The 16,584-nt window shown below is 38.4% G+C and overlaps 1 protein-coding gene across 1 annotated transcript in view; it reads left to right on the plus strand.

Annotated features, from left to right (window-relative positions):
- Positions 1–16,584, plus strand: part of cenpf (centromere protein F) — a 57,537-nt gene that overhangs the window by 32,341 nt on the left and 8,612 nt on the right. Inside the window, exons 12-16 of the mRNA XM_034017203.3 lie at positions 794–4,515; positions 4,831–7,371; positions 12,244–12,396; positions 12,649–12,771; positions 13,402–13,552. Coding sequence (XP_033873094.3) covers positions 794–4,515; positions 4,831–7,371; positions 12,244–12,396; positions 12,649–12,771; positions 13,402–13,552 — 6,690 coding nt within the window. The remainder of the gene's footprint in view (positions 1–793; positions 4,516–4,830; positions 7,372–12,243; positions 12,397–12,648; positions 12,772–13,401; positions 13,553–16,584) is intronic.

A 16,584-nucleotide genomic window follows, 5' to 3' on the forward strand; every position in this document is an offset into this window, starting at 1 on the left:
TATATATATCATTTCTGTTATATATATATATATATATATATATATATATAATCATTTCTGTTATATATTACTAAAATAAATTGGTCACATGAAAACTGTACTTCACAAGTGGTTTTAGTAAATTAACAATGTACAGTACTTAGCATATGGAAAGGGGTACATTTTGCTTGTTTTGCTCATGATGCACTAATACACAGAAAGTCTGACCTATATTTTTTGTCAGTTTTATTTTTACTGTTCAGTGCAAGACAGGTGTATGCCACATTAATTTAATTTGTTGCTCAGAATTTATTGATGTGGGTAATACTTGTACAACCATGCAAGAACAGACAGGTCTAGAACAAATATATATTAAGCCAGGCCTGCAAAGCAGATAAGAAAGTAAATGCTTCCTGATGCAAAATAACCCCCTTTTAATTTAGCACAATTTTGTAAATCTGCAAGTGTCTAAAAAAATGAATTTGGGTTATATTTAAAGAGCCCTTCTAGGAAATAAAATTATTACACATAACAAAAAAATGAACTGCAGAGCAAGACAAGCAACGTATGCATATAAAAATAGGAAGGTGTAGTAGTAAACCAGCAATAATATATCATCCATAACTATAAAACACTTAAGTATTTTTTAAAGCAATAGTATGTATTTTTATGTTTCTCTTCTTACTCTGCTGACTCACTTAACTTCTTCAATTTCCATGACCTTGTAAACTGAATTTACTGGATTAATTGTAGGAATTATAGGTACTTCACTACATTTTTTTTTTAAATTTAATTATGGATTTGTGTTTTGCAGATAAAAACTTTGCTCAAGCTGAAGAATTAAATTGTTTAAGAATAAAGCTGGAAAGACAGGACCAAGCTTTAGCATTAGATTTGGAAAACATGAGGAAAACAGTGTCTGAATTGGAAAAGATAAGAGATTTAGCTCAAACTCAACTCAAGAAACAAGAACGTGATCTGGAACAAATGAAAACTAGTCAGACGTTTATGGAGAAAGAACGACAGGATTTACAGAATGCCATTCTTGTAAAACAGAAAGAATGTGAAGACCTGAAGAGAGAGAATGATTTACTCTCTCAGTGGAAAAATGAAAATGAAAATCTAATAAATAATGTAGAGAATGAAAAATGTAATATGTTAAATACAATCAGTGAGATGGCAAAAAGTATTGAGGCTCTTCAGAATAACAGTGAAAAGCTGAAGAATCTGGAAAGTGAAAAAGAAAATATGTCAAAACTGATTGACACATTCAAGGATGAACTGCATGAAAAATCTTCAGCATTAGAACAAAAGAACAAAGCCTACGAGGAATTGCAAAGGAGAGAAGAACAGGTTGACCAGAAGCATAGAAAAGAATTAGAAAATGCTTCACTACAGATCTCTCCACTCCTTGCTCAGGTAGCAGACTTGGAAATTAAGTTAGAACTTGTGAACAGCAAGGCTTTGAATCTGGAGCAGTCCCACAATGAACTGTTGGCGGACTATGAAAGTGTGAGTAATCTAGCAAAGTCTAAAGATTCCTTGATTGAACTCAAGGATGCAGAAATGTTGGACCTTCAGAACACCCTTTCTCAAATCGTACTTCTTCATGAGCATAAGCTTACCAAGCTTAATGAAGAAAGGTGTGATTTGATTAAAGAACATGAAAAATGTCTTTTTGAAAAGACAGATGAAACCGAAAAGGCAAAGTTGGACTTGGAAAAGAATCAACTAGATGCATCATTCTTAAAAGATCAAGTTACTTCATTGGAGTCTTCCTTAAAAATGCAGAAACATCTAAATCATGAATTGCAGAACAGATTTGATGAGCTTCAAAAAGTTAAAGGTGAGCTGGAGTTGAAGTTATCTGAGGCTGAAAACAGTCGAGAAGAACTGCTTGAAGAAATTCAACAGCAGGCCAGTCAGGTCAAATCTGCAGTTTTAGTTCAACAGAAATATGATGTCTTATTGTTAACTGTAGAGGAAAAAGAGAACGTCTTGCAGAATTTGACAAATGAGCTTGAGAGCAAAGTGGCAGATTTGTTGTTGTTCAAAGCTGATAAAGAAGAGCTAAAGGCATCAGTAGAAGAAGAGAGGAATCAGTCAAGCAAATTAAGAAATGAAAAGGAAGAGCTGATGGCAAAACTGTTAACTCTAGAAAAAGCGATTGAAAATAATAAAAAGCTCCAGGACATGTGTGATATTTTGTGTCAAGAGAAAACAGAATTGTTGAGAGAGATTTCCAGTCTCTCTGAGTTAGTGAAGGTAAAAGAAAAAGCTGTTGATGAAATGGTAAAACACAACACTGATTTAGAAGCTGCAGCACAATGGTGTGCTCAACTTAAAAGTTCACTAGCAGACCTTCAAGAAAAATATGCTGCTGTGATAGAGAATAATGTAAACTTAGAAAAACAGCTGAATGAAAAATCAAGGAACATCCTATGTAAGGAGCAAGAAATGGAGGCACTTGAAGGGAAGTGTGCAGGATATATTTCCAAAATAAAGGACTGTGAAGAAAAGAAAAGTCTTTTAATGCAAGAGTTGGAGCAGTTACAGGCTTGCCTGGAAAACAAGGACACTGAAGCAGCAGATCAAAAGGAGAAACTAAATCAAACAGAAAATGACATGGTACAATTAAAAAAGGATCTTGTATTCACAAGCGAAGAGCAAAGTAAATTGCAAGACTCATACAGAATAATATGCCTAGAAAAGGAATGCTTGCAGAAACAGGTTACTGATCAACAAAATGAAATACAGTCTCTGAGAGGTGGCATATGTGGTGCTGTTGAGAAATGCATAGAGGAAGCCAATCTTAAGACACAAATACTTGAAAATAAGTTGCATGCTGCAGAAGCTGAACATCTTAAAAATGTTAACACGTTAAAAGAAAAGGAAAATAATCTAAGCAAGATTAACATGCAGTTGGAAATGCTTCAAATGGATCTTGAGGACAAGGAGGATTGTCTGAACAATTATAGTACACAAATAAAACAACTGCATGATTGTATGAGTATTCTGGAGAAGAAACTTGAGGAAAGTGAATATCAAAATGCTTCTCTGCAGAAAGAATTACATTCAGCAAAAAAAGAGAAGGATGCTGAAGTCTCACAAACTAAAGAGCTTCTACAATCTTTGGAGGATGCTCATAAACATAATCAAAGCATGAAAGAAAAATATACTGCTGCTCTTGAAGAAATTGAATTGTGCAGGTCTTCCTTGCAAGGGGAGTTTGAGAAGTACATAGAGCTTGAGAAAAAGTATGGTGAATTACAAGCTGAGAAGTCAAATTTGGAGGCTGAAGTTAGTAAATCAAAAACTCAGAACTTAACTGTTATTGGAGAGAACAATATTTTGATGAATAATCTCGAGAATCTAGAAAGTGAGAGAACACAATGCCAGAATGAAAGAGTTGCCATTCACCAAAAATGGTTAAATCTGAAAGAAGAAAACCAGTCCTTGAAATCACAACTTGCTGACCAAGAAAATGGTCTTCTACACACATTGCAGTGCACTGCCGAACAACATACTCCATGCTGCAAGGAACAGAAATTGCTAAATAAAGAACTTGAAAATCACCATCTGGAACAAAACAAAAAGTTTGCTTTGCTTCAGAATGAACATGGAATATTACAAGAACAGTACAGTAATGTACTGTTGAAAGTAACTGAGCAGCAGTGCCTTATTGAAAAACTCCAAGTGGTGGAGGCTACACTTTTGATGAAACTAGAAAGAGAACAAAATGTTTCTGAACAAAAGTGTTTGGAAGATTCGTTTGTCAGTATCAGTTTACAGAATGATGAAGTTCAGGTTATAGTAAAACACGCTAACACAGAGAATGACAAAGCCATTGCAGAAAATGTAGGTTCTGATCTCTTAAACAACAGTGCTTTGGTTGATGAATTAACTACAGAAGTGGCTCTTGCACAACATAAACTGAATGAGATGGAGTCAAAATTATCTACAACAAATGTTGAAAAGGAAGTTCTTCAAGGCGAATTAAGTGTTCTTGAGACATCTCTTCAAAGTGTTCAGTTTCATCTTGTTGACCAAATGACACAGTTGCAATTAAAAACAGTGGTTCCAGAACCACAGCCGAATGAAGAGCTTAATAACCAGGACTTTGACTCTATATGTAAAGACCAAAGTGAATTATTTACTGTAAAGGATGAACTACAGAGAAAAACAGCAGAATTCAAGATGCTCTCTCAGACCTATGATGATTCAATACAAAATCTGAAAGTACAAGTAGAAAACCAGAGATATGCAGCCAACAGAAGAATTGAGGAACTGAATGAATTATTGTCCAGAGCAAGAAATGAACTAGAACAGCTACAGCAGAAACACTTAAGAGAAATTAAGGAGTGGGAACAAAAACTGACTAATAAGAATTTGGAAATGGAGACCAAGCTGGCTGAAGAAAAACTGCATACCGAGTTCCTGTCGTCCGAATTGGACACCACAAGGCTGCAAATGCAGTGCTTAGACTTGAGCTCCCGTTCATTGCTGTGTGCTGATAATGAAGAAAATGTTTTACAGGTAAGTAACCCTGCCCCTTTTATACTGTACAACTGGATTTCTTTAAATATTGGTCTCTTGCTTCAGCAAAGTAGGCTGACGTGTTTTGTTGTTTGTTTAAATTAATCAGTTTACTTTTTTTAAGATTGGTGATAATCGTGGTCTATTAAACTAGCCAATTTTTATTTTCCTTTTTTAAACTGTGGGTTGGTTTCACTGACCTAATATTGGAGTTCAAAGTGGTACCTTTGCAGTCCATGATTTGGGGTATGTTAAATCAGCCAATAACGTAGTAAATATTATATAAGCAATGTATTTTTTTATTTTTTAAAACAGGCCTTCCATGGTAAAGAGTGTGAGCCTGTTCATGCTGATAGTTCAATTGAAAGCTCCAAGAAAAATGAACCCATGCCTACAGAGTTACAAAAGCAAAACCTAAGTGCACATTATGAGGATTTTGAAGAGCAGAATGATAATGCGGCTAATGAGACCATTGAAGGGCTACTGTGTGGTGTGGAAATTCTGAAATTAGATGCAGATACATCTGTAGTTCAAGAGGGTCTGCTAGAGAGTCAAACAGTCTCTGAAAATCTTCATATTGATATGCTCCAACAGTCTAATGAATACATGCAGCTTGCCAAAGACTCAGAAGAAAACAAGAAAAGAGCCAGCAATTTGTGTAATGAAATTGAAAGTCTGTATTTACAGATAGATGTTTACAAAACAGAAATTGCTTCTAAGACTAATGTTTGTATTGAGATGCAAAGTAAGGTGCAAGAGATTGAAGAGGAAAAATTGTGTTTAAAAGAAAAATTACAAATAGCTAATCTTAAGAACCAAAAGCTGGATGACCGTGTAAGAGAGCTGGAAGAAGAGGTGAACAATTTGACTTCAAAATTACAGACGGAAAAGATTCAGTTTTCAGATGTGTCAGACATGTTAGAAAGTCTAGAAATGTCAAAAGGTGGTTGGGATGAAAGGTTTCTTGAACTTGAAAATGAACTTAAAAGAATCAGATCTGAGAAGGCGAATTTGGAAAAACACATCCTGTCTATGGAAGTAGATATTGAGGACATACAGGATAAGAAACAAAAACTGGAGAAGGAACTTGATTTAAGCCAGAAAGCAAGCACTAATCTAGAAAAACAACTGAATGTGGCTACCAATGAAAGTAACCAACTGAACCAAGAGTTATTCATGTGCACTGAAGAAAAGGAGGACATTGATCAAACATTACAAAGGTTGAAGGAAAGATTCAAAGAACTTGAAAAGGATCACGTTTACTCTAAAGAGCTTATAAAGGTTCTTGAAGCAGAAGTGAAAAATCTAACTAGTCGTGTTCAAACTGCAACATCTGAACTGGAAAAAGTGCAGAAGGAGAAAGAAAATCACCTGCGACAACTAAAGGACCTGGAACAGAACATTGTAGTGGTAACTGAGGAAAAAGGAGAGTTACTGAGACAGTTAACTGAAGTTCTTGAGGAAAAAATGACTTTGTCTAAAGAGTTTGAAGCTCTAGAGAGCAAGTTAAGAGCAATAGAAGGGGGTAATTCAAGACTGTCCCAATCCCTAGAGTCCTCCCTTATTGAGAAAGGTGAAATAGCATCAAGGCTAAATTCTACCCAAGAAGAAGTCACACAGATGCGTAGTGGCATTGAGAAACTGGGAATAAGAATTGAAGCCGATGAGAAAAAGAGACGTCACATGGCTGAACAACTAAAAGTAAGTCAGAGAAAAGTTGAAAATCTTCAGGACAAAATTAGTAAACTCCAACAGGAGTTGGAGATGTCTGAAGGCAATTTTGAAGATGCAGTCCTTCGGGCAGAGGCAGCTGAGGCAGAGAGGGAAGTTCTACAAACTGAAAAGAAGGATTTGTCAGACAGAATAGAGAAACTGTGCCTGGAAGCTAATACATTTAGATCTGAAAAAGTGGAACTTGAAAAGCAATTGCTTAATTTAAAAGAACAATTGATAAAAACTGAGAGTTTTAAAGCCACATCTGATACTGAACTGATTCAGGCAAGCCAGAGAAAAATTGATTCTCTTCAGGATAAAATTGAAAAGCTTGAAAGGGAGTTAGAGATGTCAGAAGGAAGTATAGAAGATGCTATCCTCCAAGCAGAGGTTGCTAAGGCAGAGAGGGAAGTCTCAGAAACTGAAAAGGAGGAGTTGTCAAACAAAATTGAGATAATGGCTCTGGAAGTCAAAATTCTTACTTCTGCAAAAGAAGAATTTGAAAAGGAATTCAACAAGAAAAAAGAAGAGTTAACACAAATGGAGATCTCCTATAAAACTATGTCTGAGACATTGAAAAGGCATGTACAGGAAAATAAAGAACTGATGCTAAATCATGAAAATAGTGTTAAAGCTCAGGAAATGCAAGTGAATGAATATATCAAAGAACTGCAGTTTTACAAAAATGAGGTAGAATCCTTACAATCAAATGAGGGGGATTTGGTTGCTCAGTTGTCTTGCATTGAAAATAAAAATAAACAGGCATCCCAGCAACTTGCAGAAGCGGAAAAGATTCATACAGAACTACGGGCAACAAACGTAAGCCTTAGAGCAGAACTTGAGGCACTGCAGCTTAAAGCAAATGAGGAAACCCACAACCTGCAGCAGATAGTTGTTGAAATGCATGCACTGAAGCAGATAGTTGAAGAAAAGTTGCCCAGCTTAGAAGCTGAAAAGGAGAGCTTGGAAAAAGAAAAAAGAGATATGCAAACCAATGCATCTGAATCTGAGCAGAGAATGCAAGTTATGGGAGCCAAGACTGAGGTGATGCAGATCACAATTGATGCTTTGGAACATTCTGTTCAACAGTTAGAAAATGAGTTGATGTCCTCAAGATTACAAAGTTCTGGACTCTCTGAGCAGGTATGTTAATACAGTTGCTGTGTTTATTTTAAAAAGTAGCAGTGTCTAAACAAGGTAAAATAAAACACCTAAACCATACATAACATTTTCAGAGCAAAAACACCGTATTTACATTGAAAATTCAACTTTTTTTTATTTCTTTCAAACAGAGCACATATGCATAAACATGAAAAACTGTAATAAAATAAACTTTACACAACAAACTTCGGTGTAAACAGGTGTAGAAAGCTGTATGCACATACAAAATTATAAAACTAGTTTATAAAAATAGCATAAAACAAAAATATAACTTATGCAACGTAAGCGCTTTGAGTGAAACAGCGTTCAAAGGCCATTTATGTTTTATAATTTTATGTTCAGAGTTCTTTTACAGATCTAAGTACAATCTACACAGAAAACATGCTTTTCAACTGTACCAGTGCATTTGCCACAGACTTGCCTTTTCACAAAGGGCACAGACATAAAAAGTTGTTTTTATTGCTTAGCAACCTGGCATTGTCTTTTATTCCATGTGCCAGTGGGCGCAGCACTGGCTGAAGGTTGAGGAGCATTTGCCAGCCGGCTTTTGTGTCTCTTACCAAAATGTTTCTGCCGTAGCTCCAGGACTAGCTGCAAAATGATGTCCTTCCGAGTGATTGTGTTGCCAGTGCACTCCTTGTACAAAACTAAAGCGTTGATGGCTGCCAGGTCCAAAACATTATAAAAAAAACAGACACAGGCCACCTGCGGGTACCACCTTTGACAGAATACAGCCGTGCCATTTGATCCAGTATATCCACACCGTACTTCGTTGCAATGTAAAATGCAGCCGTCTCTGGCTTTCGTTTAGCATCAGTCCCGATGGTCACTGATCTGCGCAGAGAGCTTAGAATACGCACATTTTTTAAATTTTTTTGCACCGTCACACTCAGGGTGACAAAGTCGTTCTGCCTGAAAAATGTAGTGTAAATAATAATAATATATGATGTGTAGAATGACTTTCATCAGTGTTTCAAGCACTCAACAGGCTTATAATACGTTATTTCACAATGACTTTGATTTTATTACAATATGCCGACAATATTTCAATATGCCGCATAAACTGCAAGTAGCGGTTGAAGAAGCAAGTGCAAATACCAATACTAACAACCAGTGACAACAAATACATACTACAAAGAGAAACACATATATGCAGGGACTGAGCTAAATGCTCACCAACACAGATGCCCAGTATTCACAGCCACAAAACTACACAAAAAAAATATATAACATTACCTGCTTAACCCTTTGCAGTCCATTTATTCTGCGGCTGTCAGGCTGGTCATGTCCAGTTAATTGTGAACAGAATAAAATTTCAGACCATGTGCTATTACACTGCTTTAGTAACAAAGCAGTGTAAGTCCAAAGGGTACCCTATACAAAGACAACAGTACCAACATTTTGCTTGATTATATTACCTTTACAATAATTAGACAGGTACAAAACGTTTTTACAAATCAATTACACACTACTAACAAACAAAAAAAAATGAACTAAATACTATTTTTCATCAATGTTATAACTATTTATATCAGGCGAGGTTTGCAAACAAAAAAGCATTTACACTGACAGAAATTATCTGTATGTGTCCATGGTATGGTATCTTTCAAAACAGTCACCTGGGTGTAACCCTGGCTGTCTTGAGCAGGTTTTGCAGAACCATACCATCTCTCTCCTCCCCCCTTTTGTCTTTCTGTCACTGCACACTGCCACAGTCTTTGGTGCTCTTTGATTCATTTTTGGCAATGAAATGTGGCTTTCCATTCAGTATTTCTTCTCTGTCTGTTGATGATGGAACACCACCTTTTCTTGAGCCAGGGTTGCGAACATTTCCCACCAGTTGTACCAGTAAGACTTTCCTGAAGGTTTTATGGCGAGCAGGTAGCTGTCCTGATTCCACCTTCATCAAATTGAACAGGACAGCACTGTTAACAATTGCTACTTCCAGCAACCAAAAGAACATCTTCCTCCACCACTTCAGAGACTTTCTTGTGAAAGCATAGCTGGCACAGTAGTGATCCGTCCGGTCCACTGCACCCATCTTGCTGGTGTAATCGCAGATAACCAAAGGCTGATGGTGCGCTGTACCTTCTCACAGTCACTGCAATGGAAGGTGTTCAACATGAGTACTAGCCTTTTGTCCTTCCATCCTAGCACCATGACCTTGTTGTCCTTGCTGAATTGTTTCAGTTTGAGGCCTTGCTTCACTGGTACTGGCAATCCTCTTCTATTGGCCATTACTGTTCCAGTAAGGTGGATTTTTATTTTTAGCAGTTCCATGGCCAGGTCGTAACCTGTGTAAAATCTGTCTGTAAACAAATGAAAGCCATGTCCATTTGTTGTCTGCAGCAATGTTTCAAACAGGTGAAGAACAGTTCTTGATGAAAACGGCATGTCAGGTCTCAGCAGAGAGTCTGTTGTTGGGCTGCCAAAGTAAGGAACAATAGCAGAGACATAACCAGTTTCACAGTCTGCTAAAACAAACATATGCATCCCCCACTTGGTAGGCTTCTGCGGATTGTAGCACTTGAAGATAATCCTTCCTTTGAAGCCAACGGTGCTCTCATCAATGCAAATGTCTCTACCTGGGATAAATAGCTCACGGCATTTTGTGTCTATGTAGCTGACCACATTCTGACCTTTTGTCCTCTGCTAACAAAAGCAGCCTGGGTGGGGGGAGGGCAAAGGTGCAGCATCCAAAAGATCTGCAAGAAACGTGATCTTTTGAATACATCTTTGAAAAACGGCATTCTGTCGGCCCATTCCTCTGGAAATATTCTTTTATGTCCGTTTTTACATTGCCCCATATTTAGCAGAACACCAAAAAATGCCTTAATCTCTGGTAATGTAACAGGTTTCTAGGAGTTCCAAATAGAATTATGACACAGCGGTCCTGTTAGATTTACACTAGCATGTGTGACGAGCTGGCTTTAGTGGTTATGTCAGACCAGAAAGGAGTACACAGACAGACGGTAGTTGGTGGTGAATCTGAGACGCTGTTGTGCTCAGTGAGTTTATTGTAAAATAAAAGGTTTAAACAGAAAACAGGACACGGCACTTGCGGCCAAAATAAACAGACAAACAAAACGAACAGACAATAACAAACAGGGACGAACACTAAACAAACACGTACTGTGCTGGTCCTCCAGCACAACGTAGCAATTGATTATTTTGATTCTTTTTACCTCCTCTCTCTCCCGTTCCTTCGCCCTGAACACACAACCCCGAGTGAGTGAAACATGCATCTATATATACTGTTGTGCCGGGATTCAATTACTAATTAATTATTCACTTGAATCCCAGCACGTGAACTAATTCTGTGCAACCCCGTGCTCACATATTATTAAATACTTTAAATGCACGTAAAGTGAAGTGCAATCCCCGTGCCTAAATACAATTACACATTTTAAACACTCGTGCTAATTACCCACATTATATCCTGTGTACCAACTACAATACACCAACATTAACACACGCAACATACAACATAAAACACAAGAATTACTTGTGTCCTCTTTAGTGGCTTCCTTGGCCCTGCTTCTGACTGCGAAGGTTGGATATGTCAGTCTGGTAGTTTGTTGTCATCTGACGTAAACACGCATCAGAATGGTCAGTGGTCAGACGGCTTCTACCTGGACTTGGTATAGTTTTCAATTGTGAAAACACCTGTTCACAGCAGTAAGTAGAACCAAAGGCTGACAGCAAGGCAAAAGCTACTTTTTTCATGCAGGTGTACTTCGAAGGAAGGGAAGACCAACATTCTGTGATCTTGAGTTGCCAGCCACTTTCCTTTTCAAGCACACCTCACAGTGATTTGAACTTTGATACCTAGATGCCTGATCTTTGGAAGTCAATCTGTTCCAATTCAAATCCCTCAATGTTCATCCACTGAAAATACAGAAGTTGTATGTCGCTTTCCTTTGTGTTGTCATTTCATCTATTCGACTTTGAACAGTCCTGACTGACAATGGCGTTTCTTCAATACGAGCAATGACGTCTTTCTTGTTCGCAAAGTCGTGAAACAGTTTCTCATCGCAGTTTACGAAGGCTTCCTTTATGTAGTCTCCATCCCTGAAACACTTGCCTTTCCGAGCTATAGCTAGAGGTGCAACGTAACGTCCCCGTGTAAGAGCATTTTTAGTTACAAACTTAGAAAAGCTGTCTGTCTGTTTTTCAAAAGAATCAACAGCTTTTCTAATGCACTCATGTTTGTCTGCATCGTCTACTCCAGAAAATTTGGCTTCATGCTTGGATGTGAAATGGCGCTGGACACTGGAAGTACAAGATACCATGCTTTCACTGCACAGGCTACAAACAACACAATCCCCTTTCTGCACAAATCCACGTTGGCTGAGACTTTCAAATATCTAATTTTATTTTTTTACTTTCCATAATTAAGAATAGCTAGGCCTCCTAACACCGTACTTTACCGTTCGTGTATGACCAATGATATTTCATATCAAATGTCTTACGTCCATTACCATGACTATGGGGCATGTCACCACATAACTGGCTTAGGTTGAGGTGGGTGGAACATATATATATATATATATATATATATATATATATATATATATATATATATATATTTTAATGAGATGACTCCACACACACACACACACACACACAAAAAGTTGAGTCTGTTAGCATTTCTGAAAAGGGCTGGCGTGCCAAGCGTGCCAGGGGTTGCCGACCCCAGACCTAAACTAAATAGGTATACCAAACCAAAACTTCTAATTCTCCTGGTCTATTTCATTTTATATACATTTTGCTTATTCAGTAAGTAGTACTTTTATGTTTTTCAAAAATGTTATTAAAAAATAATGATGTTCTGTATTTCTTTACTTGATTTAGGTGAATGGGCTAAGTGAAAGCAACAGGAAGCTACAAACTGAAATGAATACTGTCATTAAGAAGTCGGAGAAGATGCAGGAGAAGTTTGAGTTGGAAATACATATGCTGACTGCACATCTGCAGACATCTCAACAAAACGTGGACAGCTACAAGGTAGTTTTAATGAAATGTTATGATTCATTTGCCAAGTTTTATACAATATCTAAAATAAGACATTATAGATTATATATTAAGTGCAGTAAATCTCACAAATAAAATGAATGGTGATAGATAAGGTACACTATGTTAGTTTTTTTAGCCACATTAAAGGAAAACATTAACTGATTCCACCCACTTATATTTAATGTAGGGTCAATTACAGCAATTCTTTAAATTTGTTGGTGGTGGGGGGTGGTTCTGTTCTAGTTATCTCTAGAGACATCCACATCTGAGAAAGAGGAGCTGAAGAGCAACATGGTGTTACAGGAACAAAAAATGAAGGATGTGGAAGGAGAGTATAAACAGAGACTTCAAGAGATGGAAGCCAAGGTATGTTTCAATTATAGAAATGGGTGTTGGATTAAAGGGGAGTTTATGGCAGATGCTCGACGGAAGGCAGTTTTATCAACAAATCAAGTCACTTTGGGTATTTTACTGTTGCTTACTGATCATGTCCTAAATATCTGTATCAAAAAAGTCAAACTGAAGTTTACAGCAATTGAATACAGTTGTAATGTTGGTATTTTCAGACACATGTAAAAACTAAACTTAGCAAGCGTAATATAGTGTGCAAAGTTATACAAGTCCAAAGCAATAAGAAATATTGATCTTGCAGGTATTTGGTCAAATTGAAACCTGGAAAAATAGAATGACATTTAAAACCTAAAAACTGAGATATGTTGATGGCAACTTCAAGATGATCTTAAGTGGGCTACAGTGTGTGCTATTGCAAGCGTATCACTAGTTTGAAAGGGTTGGATGAGTGTGGGAGGGTGGTCCCTGTGGTGCAGGTTTGGTGTATGCTTGTAGGACAATATTGGGAAGTTTGTATTGCCACATTTCTGTTCAGTGGTACTTCATTCTCCAGCTTAGCACTTCCTGAGCACCACATTTCATGAAAATAGAAATAACATATGCAGAAACATTGATTTGTGTTTGAAATACTTTACATTTCTGTAGGTTGATGTTCAGGAGTCCAACATTGCCTGGTTAAAAAAAGAGAAGGATTCTGCGCTAAGCAAAATGCAGCTGTGGATGAAATCCTGTAAACAGCTCGAGATGGATAAAGAAGCATTGCAGAAAGAAATTGAACAGAAAGATTGTCTTAAAGGTGGGGTGCAATGACTTTTAATTTTTTTCAGAATTCACTTGTATAGTACTTTTGGTAGGTCAACAAAAGTATTTGTGTAGTTTTAATGTATGGGGTTTAACACTAAGTGTATAAAAAAAACAACTTTGAATTTGACACCTCTATGAAAAGTCCAGCTCACTCAAAGCTGCGGCTAATTTATTCGTGACGTCACACCAGGACAAACTCGCCATCCCGCCCACTGCTTTCCTGCATTACCGCTCACCAAAACTCAACGCACCCAGGGGAGAGATACCATGGTAAATAGGTGTGTAACATATGGTTGCTCCAACACAGCTGTGCCATTGGTATCTCTCCATGAGTTTCCTGAAGAGCCGGTACGATGCCGGCAATGGGTGAAGTTCGTGAGGAGGACCAGGGATTGGGATGCTAAGCCCAACAGCAGCTGCATCTGCAGCACCCACTTTACCAAAGCTTTATTAATTTAATGTTCAAGATGGGTGCTGTTAAAAAAAGTTAAATTAAATAGGGATGCAGCACCATCCATTTATCGGGATGGTACATGCAGGACAGCAGCATCTTCTAGTAAAAAAGTAAAATCACTGGGACTCTAGTGGCTGCCAGGAAAAGAGAGGTGCAGAAGGTAAGGGCATGATCCTTACTGTTTGTTGAAAATATGTCTGAAGTGACGTGATTATATAGCCAACAACCTCCCATGTACTTTATTAATAACTAATGTGATAAAATGATCACGTTATGTCACATTCTCGTATACATTCTGAAATCTCTCGATTTCGTCGGTACACTGCTGCGTAAGATCTTCTTAAACTTCAACTTTATTTATTTATTATTATTGTTTGGTTGATCCCCGGAGCCAGCATCGCAGCCGTTGTGTGTGCTGATGCGCCAGGGAGGCAAAATAAGCTGATCCCTGGAGCCAGCATTACACTTCAGCCATTAACACCAGTCAGAAGGATATCTACATCATCATATGGAAGGAAACGTAAATGGATGGAGACGCATATGGATCACATTAGTTTACTGTAAAGCTACGTCTTAGTTGGTGCTTATCTTGGCGAGAGCCGAGTTCAAATCAGCATGAAGTTTTAACATCTACTCTCGTGTAATGGAAATCATGAAGATCTGGATACGTCCAGTGACTGCTGTGAATAGTGCAGCTGGCAACAAGGGAAAGACCTTGTGACAGCCTGGAGAGACAGCTGACAGGAGGAAAGAGACCCCATTGGGGCTGGTAAGGGTTAGCTACCCTTGTCGGCAGTATCCAGCTCTGTGTTTACAGGATGCTGGAGACACCCGCCCAAGGCTTCTAAGAAATTAAAGAGAAAAATACCCCTAGAGTCTGCGAGAGCGGGGGCGGAAGATGACTCAACGTTGGACAACACGGTTAACGACTTAGGAACGGAAACGGATATGAGTATGGAGAGTACTTCACAAAAGACTAGTTCAAGATCTGCAGTTAACAAAGACATGGAACTCCAGGTTTGTGTCTGCGGCTGGAGCAAGGCGACAACGGTCAGGGGTTTGAAGATTCATCAAGGGAGAATGAAATGCTTGAGGGAGAAGGGACAAGGGCCTCGCATTGATCAGTACTTCTTACGAAGTCAGTCAAGTCAGTCGAATGAAATCCAGCGACAGGAAGCAAACCACAGTTCGCAGGATATCAGCACCCCTGTCATAGATGTGAGGAGGACTTGCATGGACACAGTTAGTGATGAACATAATGATCCTTGTGAACCCGGTCAGACAAACCAGCATAAGAGAGAAAAGAACCTCAACGGGCACAAGCCTGGAGTTAAATGGCCAAGAGCTTGTGAGAAAACTGCATGGGACACAGTAAACACAGATCTCTGCGTTGCATTGGAAAGATTAAGTGGAACAGTTGAAAAGAAGCTGGATAAATTTGGGGACATCATCTACGCATATGGAAGTGAGAGGTTTGGAGTTGAAAAAAGGAAGGAAAAAGTACAAACTATTCCTGGAAAGTCTAGACGGCAGCAGGAGATTTGAACGCTTAGTTAGAGAAAGGAGACAGCTGAGGAACCAATGGAGAAGAGCAGAACAAAGTCAGAAGGAGGGACTCAATCTCTTACAAAGGGTCATAAAAGATAAGCTTGCAACATTGCGCAGAGCTGAGCGCCTACGGAAACGCTACAAAAAGAAGGAGCGTGCGAGAGCTAACTTTTATAAAGACCCATTCAAATTTGTAAAGAAGTTATTCACCAGTGAGAAGAATGGCACACTAAAAGCATCTAAGGTTGAGCTGGAGAGATATTTGGAGGAAACACATACAGATTCAAAAAGGCAGGAGCCTATGTCAATTCCGTCAGACATCCCACCTATCAATCCACCAGAATACCAAATGGAGGACTGTGCACCTAAGTGGAAAGAAATAGAGCAAGCTGTGAAAAAAGCAAGGGCTTCATCATCTCCAGGGCCTAATGGAGTTCCGTACAGAGTGTACAAGAGTGCTTCAGGAGTTCTACGAATTCTGTGGAAATTGATGAAAGTGGCATGGGAAAAACAGGTTGTACCAAGAGCATGGCGCCGAGCAGGTGGAGTCTTTATACCTAAAGAAAAAGATTCTACAAGCATCAGTCAGTTTCGTCCCATTTCCCTATTAAACGTAGAAGGCAAGATTTTCTTCAGCATTATTGCTCAGAGATTGTCAGCTTACCTATTAAAGAACTGCTTCATTGACACTTCAATACAAAAAGCGGGCATTCCAGGTTTCCCAGGTTGCTTAGAACACATCAATGTGATCTGGCAACAAATTCAATCAGCTAAAAAGGAGAGGAAGGAGCTCCATGTGACATTCCTGGATTTGGCTAATGCATATGGTTCAGTGCCACATGAACTACTTTGGGCAGCATTTGATTTTTTCAGTGTACCGATGACAATAACAAATTTAGTGAAAGCCTATTTTGGAGATTTGCAATTCAGTTTTTCAACTTCAGAATTCAGCACTACATGGCAATGCCTAGAGGTTGGAATAATGGCAGGATGCACCATTTCTCCGCTGGCTTTTACCATGG

The sequence above is a fragment of the Acipenser ruthenus genome, chromosome 6 (genome assembly GCF_902713425.1).
Source record: "Acipenser ruthenus chromosome 6, fAciRut3.2 maternal haplotype, whole genome shotgun sequence".
Taxonomy (NCBI): domain Eukaryota; kingdom Metazoa; phylum Chordata; class Actinopteri; order Acipenseriformes; family Acipenseridae; genus Acipenser; species Acipenser ruthenus.